The following is a 13,293-nucleotide window of genomic DNA, read 5'->3' on the forward strand; positions in this document are numbered from 1 at the left end:
GTTGCCTGGTGGTCTCAGTGTGTCGCAGTGGGTCTCACAGGACTCACACCAATGACCCTGCCCGGGTCGTGTCTCCAGCCTGGGCACTGTCAGTGAGTGTGACCATGCCAAAGGAAGCAGAAGCTCTGAAGACATGTCTGGGACTTGACCAGCAGAAATTAATTTTCCAAGGACCATAGTAGCCTCCATGAAGATATGCAAAGACTTTTAGCAGCTAGATTTTGAACCTGCTTAGCAGTCAGATAATACGTAAGATGCACCACAGTCCCTTTGTGGACTCAGACCCATATTTGCAGTGCCACAAACAGCAGGGCCTGCTGCATGCACATATTTAGCTAGAGTAGCATCTTCCTCGAGACTATATTGAAGCTCTGAATACACCACAAGCCTAACCAGAGAGCAGAAATGCTGCTGAGAGAGCAGCACACTTTTGCAAGCTGATATCCATCCTGTTCCTGTACCTGCAGCAGCACGTACAGACTCACACACATCTTCAGGGCTTTTGAACACAGCCTTATGTTTGCCTCTGCTGGGGGAGAAAGAAGCACCAACTCAGCCTCAGTAGGGAGAGGCTGATCCCCATGCCCTTGAGACAAGATGGGACCAACCCCACAGCAGGTTTGCCAGGGCTTTGATAAGCCAGCCTCACCTGATTCCAGCAGAGCACACTGTCCCCTTCCCACGTGCCCAGCTCCAGCCTGTTATGCCCACAGTGTCTGTCAGCAGCTGTGCTGGGAACAGGCACCTCGAAGCAAGCCCTGTGGAGCAGGACCAGGCTCCTCAGAATGACCAATTCCAGTCTGAGTGACTGTTGCCCCCAGCAGTGAAGCTCTAACAGGGCTAACCCAGCACTCTGAGATGACTCCCAGATGCTTACAAGCACCTACATGACACATTCAGACACACGGCTCTGCGCTACGTACTTTAAAAAAATTGCCAGCAAACATTTGCAACTGAGAGAAAGAATTTTTCTATGACATTTCTCTTGCTCAGTAAAACATGCTTTGCTTTATTGGGCTTTTTTTTTTTAAACAAGATAGCAAAAAGCACTGTATCTGTGGTGACGAGACATTTTGATGTGCAGTACAATCAACAGAGAAACAACACAAGCCTGCTGATGGCAGTGTCCTGTTGGTAGCCAATTAGACTTGTTCTGCTCAGATACCTTGTGAAGTCATACATGGTAGTCAAGAAGAGCTTGGGCAATAATTCAAATACTTATCTATTTCCTTAATGCATTCAAGTACCTAAGAGCTCTTCAGTGCGGCCATGCCTGTGACACTGATCTTGGGCCTGTGCTACAGCGAGGCTCAATGCTCAGAGAAGCCTCTTCAGAAAGGTTCCACAGCCCAGCACAATCCACTTCAGGGCAGGCCCAAGGCTGCCCTCAGCACTGCCCTGTCTGGCAGCAGAGAAAGCGTGTGTGACTAACATTACCATTGCCACATCCAGCTGGGGACATTGCAGCCGTGCCCCCCACAGACATGCCGTGGCAGGCAGGGTGCTAACGGAGGAGAATCGAGGTCTCTGCCAGGATAGCCTCACACTGCAATCAGGCTGTGCCAGACGAGGATGGCAGCAGCTGGCCATGGTACTTCCCACCACATCTCCCTGGTGGGAGCCGAGGAACACATGGTGGGCTGCCCCCCACAGCTCCCAGACTGCAAGAGAGACTCTCTGTGTATGGATCCTTAATTTAGCCTTGATTCAGGAAATCAACACCCACCCATAGTCTATTTACTGCTGCGATTTCTATGCTTCTCTGAACACTAATCACAGATTTAAAAATACCCAAAAAACAAACAACTAAAAACCAAACCCATAAACATAAGAACACTGCCAAGCTGGTATCTGTCCCGCCCTCCTATTCCTTCCCTATCTGCTCTTGAAGATAAAATACTATGTCCATGTTCTTTTCTTTGTTCATGTTCCTGCATCAAACACTCAATAACCAGAAGTTATCTCATTGCAAGGACAAAGCCTAAGGTTCAGTTTGGGGCTGACACAAAGCTTTGTTAACCCCAAAATAAAGGGTGTTCTTTGTTAAGGTGGATGGTTTGGAAAGTCCTTGAGAGAAGAGGTCCTAGGCTGGATTAGATGTCTTTTCTGCAGCTGATCACAAATTTGGGGGGATGATAACAATAGTGATTGTAATAGAGAGAGGGAGAAATTATTTGAACATTGGACTCAAATGTTTAGTACTTAATACAGAAATGTAAAGATGAGACTGCAAAACTGTTGCAGTGGGGATCCTGCAACATACATATATCAAACCAGGAGTCCCGTGGAAAGGAAATATATATGGACAGACAGATTCTTGCTAGCTGTTTCAGAGATGTTTATTTCTCCAGCCGCATGGCCGGAGCTCTGCCGAGGAACTGTTCCAGTCACGGGACCAAGGGTCCTTCTGCCCGCGCAGGGAACACAAACCAACCAATGGGAACGAGGCTGAGCAGGGGCAGGGAAACCCCGTGTCTGTGCCCTCAGGGCCCCTCTCCCAGGGCTACACGGCAGGGGAGGGACCCCGACGCAAACCCAATTTATCAGCAGAAATATTTACTCTGTCTTTTTTTGGGCAAACTCCTACTACAATCAGCTGGAGTAATCACTACTTTTTCCTTCTCCCTGCTCCTCTTTCAGCACCTGGGGCTGAGGCAATGAGAGAGCACACAAATAGGATATGTTGAGACACCAAGACCCTTTGGAGGAGGTTTAGACAAGAAGCTGGACCGAGCAGGGAAGGGTGAGTGAAGGGCCAGTGGGGACAGCCTGTGAGGTAGTGACAGGAATCAAATGATCACCAAGTCCTGCTCTCAGCGATGAGCATAACTGATAGTGATAATTGCGAATTCACTCGGCCCATCACTCTACAAAACTTCAAGATGTAGTTTTGCAGAAGCACTTGATGGAAGCAACACTGAAAGTGCATACAGCTTCTGAGGCAAAACAAGCCCTGTCTAGAAATTACCTCTTTAAACCACAGAAACAAACCCTGTGTTTCCTTGAAGGTCACATTGGCTACAGCACATACCATTGAATTAAATGGCTGTTGATCACTCAGAGAGAAATATCAGGAGATCTTTGGTCTCACTAACCCATAGAGTCAATTAGGAACTCCCAGCTTTTTAATCCTGTCCCTCTGGCAACTAAACTGTTGAACCACAGAGGCTCTGGGTGTTTTGCCAAAATCCTCATCAAATGCCACTAGGGATGAACAAAAGGAAAAAAACCTCTGTATTGAGAGGGAGCAGGGTATGATGAGGGTGTGAATGTGAACAAACAAGAACAGCTGAGATGGCATATGACAAACTGAACTGGTAGACAGAACAATTAACTTAGATTACAGCATTAGATGCAAAATAGCCCTCATCAACCAGCCTTTCTTTGTCATAAGCAATATTTTATCATTATTCACTTTTTCTTCAGAAAGAAGAAATACAGAAGGATCATCCTAGAGAAATATAAGCAACAAAAGACTCGAACACTTTAACACCGGAGAGATCTCAAAGCTCAGGCTCCTCTCTAGGATGTTCACTGCTGGACAGTCAGCTAAATGGATCCATGTGAAAGCTGGGGATATGGCTGACAAAAGGAAGCAGTGCTGCTTTGCTCAAAGACTGCAGTCCAGCAGAGTTTTTTAGATCACAGTTTAGAGTCTCTGAAAAATATCAGCCAAATTCATGGAATTACCTGAATTAAACAAGTATTTACAGTACAAGGTCTAGAGATAACTTGTATAGCCTTCAACTGAAACATTTCTTCCAGAAACAGCAAACATGTCAACATCCTTTATCCCCATCACTGTCCACAGCAATATCTTGCAGAACACAAATCCTAATTCAACAGGACCGATAAAGTCAGGAAACAAATCCTGGACTCTTAAGGCTTCATAGAAGTCACAGGCTTCTCTTTACAACACAGAAATGAACCCACCAATAAACACAGCACAGCGGCAACTTCCAAACAAACTCAAGACACTTGCACCATCATTAGCAAATTTGACAATTTAAAAATTGGAAATGGAAAATAGGAGATTTTCCTTTTGATGGAGATATTTATATTTGTGTGTTGAGGGAGGATTTAAGTGACCTGAAGCACAAACTGGGGCTGATGGGAGGGAGAGCACTGCTTTCTCTCTTTTATTGGGTAGTATTTGTTAGCCCCACAATTTCTGCATGGGATTTACATGCAACATGATGGAGCACCCTTGCACCTTCTCACCATAAAGGTACTGCCTTCTGAAACTGAATCAGACACATCTTATTTCTGTAAATTCCTACACATCAGTGTTCTAGCCTCAGCTCAAACTTTGATGTTAAAAAGATGCTCAGGAACCAGCCTGTCAAGGTGCTTGTGGCTTCAAATATTCATTCCTTTGCCAAGCTCACAAACTGGTGTGCTGACAATCAGTGGCTCCTTATTTCCCTTTCCCTTGCAGCAAACTGCTCTGTCTTGAGACCTGCTCTTCAGTGAAAGCCATTACCCATTCAGCCTAGGTGCTGCACACAGAAAAGATGGTGTTCAGAATACCTTTAGAGAAGACCTACCGCGCATCTGCATTCAGTGGTTGTACAAGGAGAAGAGATGTACCCAAAAAGCCTCCATTTTGGGTGGGTTCTGTCATGAAGACTTTGTGGCTTGTTTCATATTGCAGAAACTCCTGTTTGAGTATCAAACTGCCCCAGATAGAATGGGATGTCTGGCCTGTGGCTAACCTCTCCAGGGAACCCAGGAGGTTTCCACAAGTCCTGTGCAGGAATGACTTCAGAGAAAGTCCAACATTAAAGCCTGTTACATCCCAGTGTGTCTCCACACCTAAAAAAACACCCACCAGTGAGCAGCATGAAAGCTTCAAAGGGTGAGTCAGTTGCCAGTTAGAACTGGGCACAAACGTGGTTTCTATTTCTGACCACTGGAGCAGGCTTTGGAAGATAGGGAAGAGTGTGCTACCATGAAGATGCCTGGAGTCAGTTTTCCACTCCAGCTCTGAGAATAAAGCTTTGTGATGCCTCTGATTTTTCTCTTTGGCAGTGCTTTCAAAGGCATGTTTGTTTCTCTCTGAGACAGTGTCTCAGTCCACTCATCTATCTTGGAAGGAGGGAGGCCCTGAGATAAAAATATCTACACGGGAAACAAGCAGGTTTGAGATTTCCTTCCTGACAGGTATCTCATGCACACCCAGAGAGACTGCAAACATCCATAAGAGATCCATCCCATGTCTGCAAGAAGCAAAACAGCTTTCAATGTATCTTCATTTATGTGTGTGTGTGTATATTTACTTTTTAATGAATGTATATCTGATTGGGACCTCTTAGGTGTGGGCAGCTTCCAGGCACAGAGCACCAGGACGTGCTCATCACCTGCCTCATGCCTGCAGAGCTTCGTCTCTTTGCATCTCACTGACAGCTGTTCATCAGCAGAGAAGCAAGTTCTATTCCAGTTCTTGATACAAACACTCAGTGAACTGCTCGTGCTTTATTCACCCCACTGTTCACCCATCCTGGCAAAAGCACTGCCCAGAAAGGGCAGTGAGGACCAGCTGACGTTAGGCTACTAGGCTATGAGCAAATATAATACAAGTAAAGCATTAGGCTGGTCCTCAATAAAGAAGATACAGCTATTTTAAGTATCAACTAAAGCTGCTTATTCACAGGCTCCCTGTAAAATACGAGATGTCATAAATGAAATGCTTAAAATGGGTGTTTAAGGAAGGCAGGAAAACAAACATTTACATAATCTTTAAATATTAATAATAGTAAATAATACCTGAACATCTGCTAGCTAGAACAAGGTCACTGACATGGAGATAACTCCCTAAGGGTCAAAACCCCTGCAGTCTCTTTAAGCTTAGGGAGGCTCTTTGACCATCAGCAAAGCAAAAGAACTTTGTCATTGCCTCTGTACCCAGTTGCCTGTCTCTAATGGGCTGAGGGCAGGCAAGACAACCATGCTTATTGGGCTGTTAATAACACAACTTACACAACATTTGTTTGCTCACTTGCTCTTTACAAAAATACTTTTTCTTGAAAAACCCTTCACCTTTCTCTAACATTGGGGGTTTTTTTCCATTTCACTTTGCATAACCCGAGCCTTCTCTGCCCATTGGTCACAGCTGTGTTGGGCTGGCAGCTTGCTGACTGTCATCTGCAGACCAGCAAGAGTCACTGTGGCCACCATAAAGCAGCCCATACCCCCGTCCCCTTTTTAGCTTAAGGTGAAGTTGCAGGCTGGCCCACCAAGCTTGGGAACCATCATCATCACAGTACTGGGTTTCTTTTAGTGTTAATACCACTCACAATTTACTTAGGGTATTATTTAAATTTTCCAGAACTGAGGTGCCTTTCCCACCTGCAAGGTAACATCACAGGCCCATTGCAATGCCACAGAGCTGGAATCACAATTAGACCAGAGAGGGTCTTAGGGCAGCGACCCATCACAGCCACATGTATCCCACAGCCTCCTCTTCTCCACTTCCACAGTACAAAAGCCTTTTTATCCTCCACAGGTCAGATTACATCAGTTTGACTGACATTGCCACAGCAAAAAGCTGGAAGCACTCATGGTCCATAGCAAATCACTGTGATTGCCTGACGAATAACATTACAGACAGAAATATGAGGAACACCTCTTACCAGACTTTTGTTTCCTTTCCTTTATGTTTTTTTCCATCAGGCTTATCATCTGTCACTAAAACCACACTGTGCAGTTCTGCAGCTGAGCAAGAACCTGTAGCACCTGCTATGTCCGTGTGTCTGAGTCAGGCTTTCCAAGGCTGGAGCCTCAACAAAGCTGTTTCCATGCTTGCTGCTTCTCACATACCATTTCAGTACACCTTTGTCCCAAGAATCTCTGCAAGTTAAGGAGGTTTTAAGCAAATTTTTTTTTTTAAATGATGAATTTCCATTATAAAAAAGGGAACCTTCTCAGCAAAGCCTCTTAGGATATTTCTCAATTTTATAGACATTTTTCCAAATTTTGGCTCTAAAAGAATCTTGATGCCGTGATGGGAGGTAGCATGGGAAAACAAGGCATAAGAGAGATTAAAATGCAGTTCCATTAACACTAGAGGAGTGACTGTGTAATTCAGTGTGTCTGTTTGCTGTGACCTGTGCTCAAATGTGTTCTTCAAGGACTCTGTGACACTGATGAAAATAGTTAAATTCAGATCTGTTTCCAGAAATACAATGCAGTGGTGCCACTGGGCATCAAACCATCAGCACAACAAAACAAAACCCCACAGCTTCCCCCCAAAACAGGTATGATGGCCTGGCACACATCCAGTGTGCCAGGGGAAAAAAGTTAAAAAATCACCATGGCCCCCCAGCTGTCTCCAACTGAGTCAAGGTAAGGAGTCCAAATATTCTCCCAGAGAAGCCCTATCATCCCACCCATCAGACCAGCATGTCTTTTGTCCAGAGGACAGATCAGCTGCAGAGGGGACAGATCAGCAATTCTAGTTTTTCCATATCAGGCACTCAGGAGTCAACAGCCAAGCTTCAAAAATTGAGATTGGCTGGGGAAAAAAAAAAAAAAAAGATCTGAAAACCTAGGACAGCATCCTCTGAGCTTATAGCAGGGGAGGACATACCTGGGATTTAGGGTGGCTTGTGCACTTTGGCGAACTCACACTTTTCCAGCCTATTCATAAAGGAGCCCAGTGCCTCCAGGGCCAGCTCCCAAACCTCATCCCTGAGTCTCAGCTGCACCCAGGGCTCTGTGTGTTCCCACTAGCCCCAGGGAGATCTGCCTATGCTGCACCCAGAGGGCAATTTAAGGCAAACCCTTCAACCCTACAAGTAGCAGATCAAGGTTATCACTGATTAGCAAAAACTTACCTCCAATGGTCGGGCTGGACTACAACTTGCTAGTAAATAACATTGTGGGGGCAGGAAACACTGGTGATGACAGGTTTTGAACTCTGGAGTTTGAAAATATATATATATAAATTGTGAGCAGGGGTCAGCACTGTGCTCTCCGAACGGCACATGTGCACTGAGGGGCAAGAAACATCTTTTCAGCCATGCCAGGAACGGGCAGGTCTGAGAAGCTCTGTTCTACGGACCAGGTGCAAAGGGCACAACACTCGTGTGTCCCACTGGGCAGGGAGAGGTAGCACTTCACCCTAGATGGCCAAGTGACAAAGGATACAGCATTAGTCCTTCAAGGAAAACTATAGCAAACGCTGTCCTTAGCTCTGGAAGGGCTTGGTGATTGATCTAATCAGAAAAGGGATTGTCATACTGGTATTCCAGCAGTTTTTGTTCAGGTACGCTCTTATCTCTTCAGTAGTGAATCTAGAAAGGTCAGGCAAGCACATTCCTGTAACTGGGTGTGACCAAAGGCAGAAGTGAACGTGGCAGAGGTCTTCCCTCCCACTCTTTTATTCACTTATGAGCATTTGAGACAAGATTTTTTCTGGACAAAAGTATTCCATTTTCTCCTAGCAATGATGGGCTGTGATTCACCCAATGAGTTCTTTACTCTGCAATTTAATCCCATCAGCTGAAAAGCTCATTGCAACTTCACAACCACAAGTGAATATTAAAACCTGTAGCTTGCTCCTCTTCTCATTAGAGTGAAACACTTACTGGGAGGGTCCATCCTCAGCTCGGGGGAATGCCAGCCAAAACCAGAGCCAACTCAGTAACAGGAAGGAATGTAGGAACTGTACAGAGCGCAGAGGGCAATGAGAATGAGTATGAGGCCTCTCTGAATTGGCACCAAGTCTGTTTCCTTCACACTGATGCATCTGGACAGAGGTTGGTTTGTTTGTTTTAATTAGATTGTTAATTGGATAATTATATTATTCTTAATTAGATTAGCATAAAATCAAGAGAACCATTTTATTCTCACCTCCAAAGGCCGGCCTCATGGTGAAATCATGTTCGTCGATTTTGAGAAGCTGCTCTGTCTTTCCTTTCCAGGCTTTGGTCAAGTCCTCATTCTTCTTAGAGACGTGGCTGCAAAAGACAGCAATAGCATTGTTCTGAGGTTTCTGTGCCCAAGTGCCACAAGTGCCAGCTCGATTTCGGAGCTACAGGAGCAGCAGCCTTGCAGGCACCGTCCCAGGGACTGTGGGGAGACTGCCAGCACCAAAACACAGACACAGCGCTGCCTTCCCCCAGCATTAGTTCAGACCTTTGTACCCCACAGGCAGCCCTGCTGCCTCTGTCCCCCGCCAAGGACATGGTGCTCACTCTGCTCCAGACACCAAGGCTCCCAGGGAGGCACAAGGCGGAGAGCACAGCATCTCACAGGGGAGCTGGATGCAGCGAATGTCGCAGCTCAGAGCAAGCAGCAGTAGAAGCAGCTGGCTGCTCCGTGTTACCTGGCCAGGATTTGGCCAGGTACCGAGGCAACATTGTCATGAGAAAGCTCTTTTCAATGGTGGTCACGCAATGTCATGCACTACTTGGAAACTGCCCCACAAACTTCAATTCAGTGCTGGCAGTTTGTGTGGACAGAGGGTCTTCTGGCTTTCAGCAACAACAAAACCACCCATTCCTCCCCACAAGAGCAGGAAGAGAAGAGTTTTATCTAAAGAAGCCTTCAGTCCTTCACTTTTCTGAACATTAAGGTAGGAAAAATTCTTACTTTTTATTTGAGATACAATATGATGAGTGGGAGAAGGATGACAACATACCCCTGAGAACAGTGCAAGATAGTCACTAAAATCACGTAAGGGGATAACTAACCAGCAGGCAAACATACTGCATGCACTTCTGGAAGAAAATCCAGATCAGCATCCCTGGCTTTTCTCCAGTGGTGCAGAATGGAAGACTTGGACTGTTAAGGCTCCTCAATCCCTTTGTGCTCTGGACATAAGATCTGATGAAATTATAAATACTGCCACAATTAGCTGATTTCCAGTAACTCGCTAAAAATAATTATGATAAATAGAAAGAACTTTATACAAAAGGGTTCAGGTTCCTTTTCCTGTATGGAAGAAATATTACTGAAAATAAAGAACAGAAAATCTTGGAGGAAAAATAGAGAGACTACTTAGGCTTAAAGTATTGGTCAAAAATTCAGAACTTATAAAACAATCACACCTCTCATAGGTGTGGGTATGGAAAGGGGTTCTTAGCTTCATTAAAATATAAAGCACGATAAGTATGAGCCAAAGGGAGCATAAATCACAAATTAGATGAAAAGTTTCCCATCAGAGCACTCATTTCAAGAAAGAAATTATGAAACCTAAAGGGTGTGGATAGCTGCTGCTAACATCAATAATCCATTTCCTTATAAAAAGGAGGTGAAAAGGAAGCAACAGAATTTTAAAATAATTATATCAAATAGATGTTTTGAAGGAATATAACCCCTTGTACCCCAGGGCACATGCTACATAGGAAAAGTTGGATCTCCCTCAGGTTACTTTGGGCTCCTGTTTCACTCGGGATGTCAGGGCTTCTCCCCCCGCCGGCTGTGAGAAAGAGCCAGCTGGAGCAAGTGCCCGGACAAGGCTGCATTAATGGTTACCTAAACGCAGGGGTGTAAAACCAAGCACAGCCATTAATGGGAATGGTTGGAGGCAAAAGTTTAGCTTTTAACTGCTTGCTGCAGGGGGGAAGCTTTGTTTTGCTGCAAAGGTTAGGGCTGCTGCCAAAGCGCTCCACTTCACCATCCACAGCGCAGCCTCTGTGCCCGAAAAGCTGCAAGTCGGGAAGAAGGATCTGCCTGTGTCTGCTTGACTTTAATTATCAGGGGAAAGCCAAAGTACCAGTGAATGTTCAACCAAGTCTCTCTCCTCAAAGAAGAGGGTAAAAAAAATCTAATTAAAATCCGCTAAAACATTGGATTGCACATTGTATGAGGAATTAGTATGGAAAACCCTGGCAGTGTTATCTTGTAAATCAATGGCTCAGCCTCACTGAAATGCTACATTTTGATCAATTCTTTAAAAATCATCAAACGGCAAAGAGCACACAGGAGAGCTGCTGAAAACAGTCTGTGGCTGCAGAGGCTTCAGCGGGATGGTTGGGGACACAGACACTGTCTTAGGAAGAAAAGAGGTTTTCAGGCACATCCTGAGCCAGGGGTTGCATTTAATAACCATCATTTAATCATCAGTTTGTGCCCAATCCTTCAGGTATTATGACGGCCAATTCAGATTTTATAGAAAGAGCTCTGTCAGCCCCTTTTAAATCAATTTAATCCATTTAAAAAGTTTTTGTGTTGAGATATTTTTAATGACAGGAAGTCTACACAGCCTTTAAAGTTTATTACTACTTTGTCTATTTAATCCAATTCAAGACCAAGTTTGTTTGAAAAAAAAAATATTTATAACACAGCTTTTATAACAGCTGATGCTTGACATCAGCTCTGCCGTATCTTCTGCTCTCCTCTGGCAGGCACCCCGTGCCAGCCCCACTGCTGTTTGGCATTGGGAACATCTCATTACCTGCAGCAAAGGTGACACCAGCTGCTAATGCTCTTGCAGAGCTGAAGGATGCTCTGAACACTGCTGCCTGCCGGGTGCCTTTACTGACAATCTGATCACCAGTATCTCATAAATCCTCCCTGATGTACTTATGGTCTTTAGCATTTCTGATTATAGATTTGTCAGGGTTTCTTTCAGCTTTGTGCACACTCTGCAATTCACCACTATTCATTTAAATCCACCCATCTCCCTTTGTCTTTTTTTGCCACATTTTTCATATATAATTTTATTGCTGTTTAGATTTCATTCAAGGGGCATGAATTTGATAAATCTGACTTCTGTGAAGAATTGTTTCTGTTTAAAGAGGAGAGAACTTTTTTAACCAACAATGCTGTTACAGTTCTAGAGCCCTTGGTTCGTGCACCATTTGTATATCTTGCACATCAGCAAGAACACCCTCAGCTTCATACAAACAAGTATCACTGATACCCTTCAAACAGTTTCTCAATATAAGTGGCAGAGACTCTACACCCTGGAAAATGTGAAAAACTACTGTCAAAGTACAAAGCTGGGAGCTGCTACGTGATGAGCACAGACCAATTTCCTACACAAAGCCTGGGCTCTCCAGAACGTAACATGAAGCAGTGTCGGGCAACAGTCAGGGCAGTGATGCACAGAGGCAGTTGTTTCTTTATGTTATACCTCAATGTGTAGGAGGAGAGATGTGTTAGCAGTGAGGGGGGGATGCAGGAGTAAGAGAAAATTAAATGCAAGGCAGTTTCTAATCAAGCAAGGATTATCCATTCAGCATGCTGAGCGAGGCACTGCTCACTGAAAAAAGAAAGTGTTACAATTTATTAACACAAACCACTGCAAGTAATTAAGGATGCACAGGCAACCCTTAACCTGGCATTTGTTAATTTGTGTTCCTAACCTGACTTTCCCCATGTTCCTTTCCCACTTAGGCACAGGCTCAACAACTCCTCTGCAGAACGGTGGCAGAGAGCTGCCCCAGAACCTGCAGGACCAGCCACCCCAAGCTCCCAGAGCTCCGTGGGGAAGGACCTCTGCGCCAGGGGAACCTCTGTGCAATGCCCACGTAAGAAACTACAGCACTGAAGGGGTTCTGCACCTGCACAACCCAAGCTATCTTCTTCAAGTCAGTATAAAGGTCTTTACACCAGGCTGACTTATCCCCTTAGTGGACACAAAATATCAAACTTACCAAATGTACATTCCCAAACACAGGAATAAATTTTCTTGAATAAGAAAAGTTTACAGTAAAATTTACTCTATTTCTTACGGTAAGTCAGCAAGAGAAATACTAGGCAGAAAATGTGATGAAATCATTTAAAAGATCATTCTTTTAATTTTTCTTACATGATTAGGAAACCAGCCTAGGAACTAGTTTTAGTTTCCTTTTACTAGAACAGTCCACTATTCATTGTTGGTTTAGGGACAACAAAATTTTTTCTACATAACTAAAAATTAAAATATTAGTGACACTGCTCCATACACTTCTTTTTGTTGCAACATTGCAGAATTCTCTGTATTTAAAACGTAATTCACATTTGACAATCCCTAAAATCTGATTTTATAAAATTTTAAATAACTACATTGCATAGGAATTGTAAGGGGGGGGTGCGTGTATACATATCTATATCTGGCATATAGTTCCTCAGGTCCTACCTAGATGGAAAATTGTTCATTAATCATTACATCACAGAAAACGAAATAGTATTGTTATTCTTTACAGTATATTTATAAAAATAATTTTAGCAGTGCTTCGACTGCCACAGTCACAGCTCATGAAAATATTGGCACTGTAAAAACTGTAAATTATTTTCACCATGTTCAAATAAAGTACAAAACTTTTAACCCAGGGAATAGCTCTACTTCAGGGCAAATTAATA

The 13,293-nt window shown here is 44.1% G+C and overlaps 1 protein-coding gene across 2 annotated transcripts in view; it reads right to left on the reverse strand.

Moving 5' to 3' along the window:
- The window catches only part of LOC103621444 (gamma-aminobutyric acid receptor subunit rho-2), a 37,066-nt gene that overhangs the window by 20,731 nt on the left and 3,042 nt on the right, over positions 1 to 13,293 (reverse strand). For both annotated transcript variants that reach the window (XM_017742911.1, XM_008640256.2), the window contains exon 2: positions 8,854 to 8,960. In XM_017742911.1, coding sequence (XP_017598400.1) covers positions 8,854 to 8,960 — 107 coding nt within the window. The remainder of the gene's footprint in view (positions 1 to 8,853; positions 8,961 to 13,293) is intronic.

Source organism: Corvus brachyrhynchos, unplaced genomic scaffold, assembly GCF_000691975.1.
Source record: "Corvus brachyrhynchos isolate BGI_N302 unplaced genomic scaffold, ASM69197v1 scaffold87, whole genome shotgun sequence".
In the NCBI taxonomy this organism is placed as follows: domain Eukaryota; kingdom Metazoa; phylum Chordata; class Aves; order Passeriformes; family Corvidae; genus Corvus; species Corvus brachyrhynchos.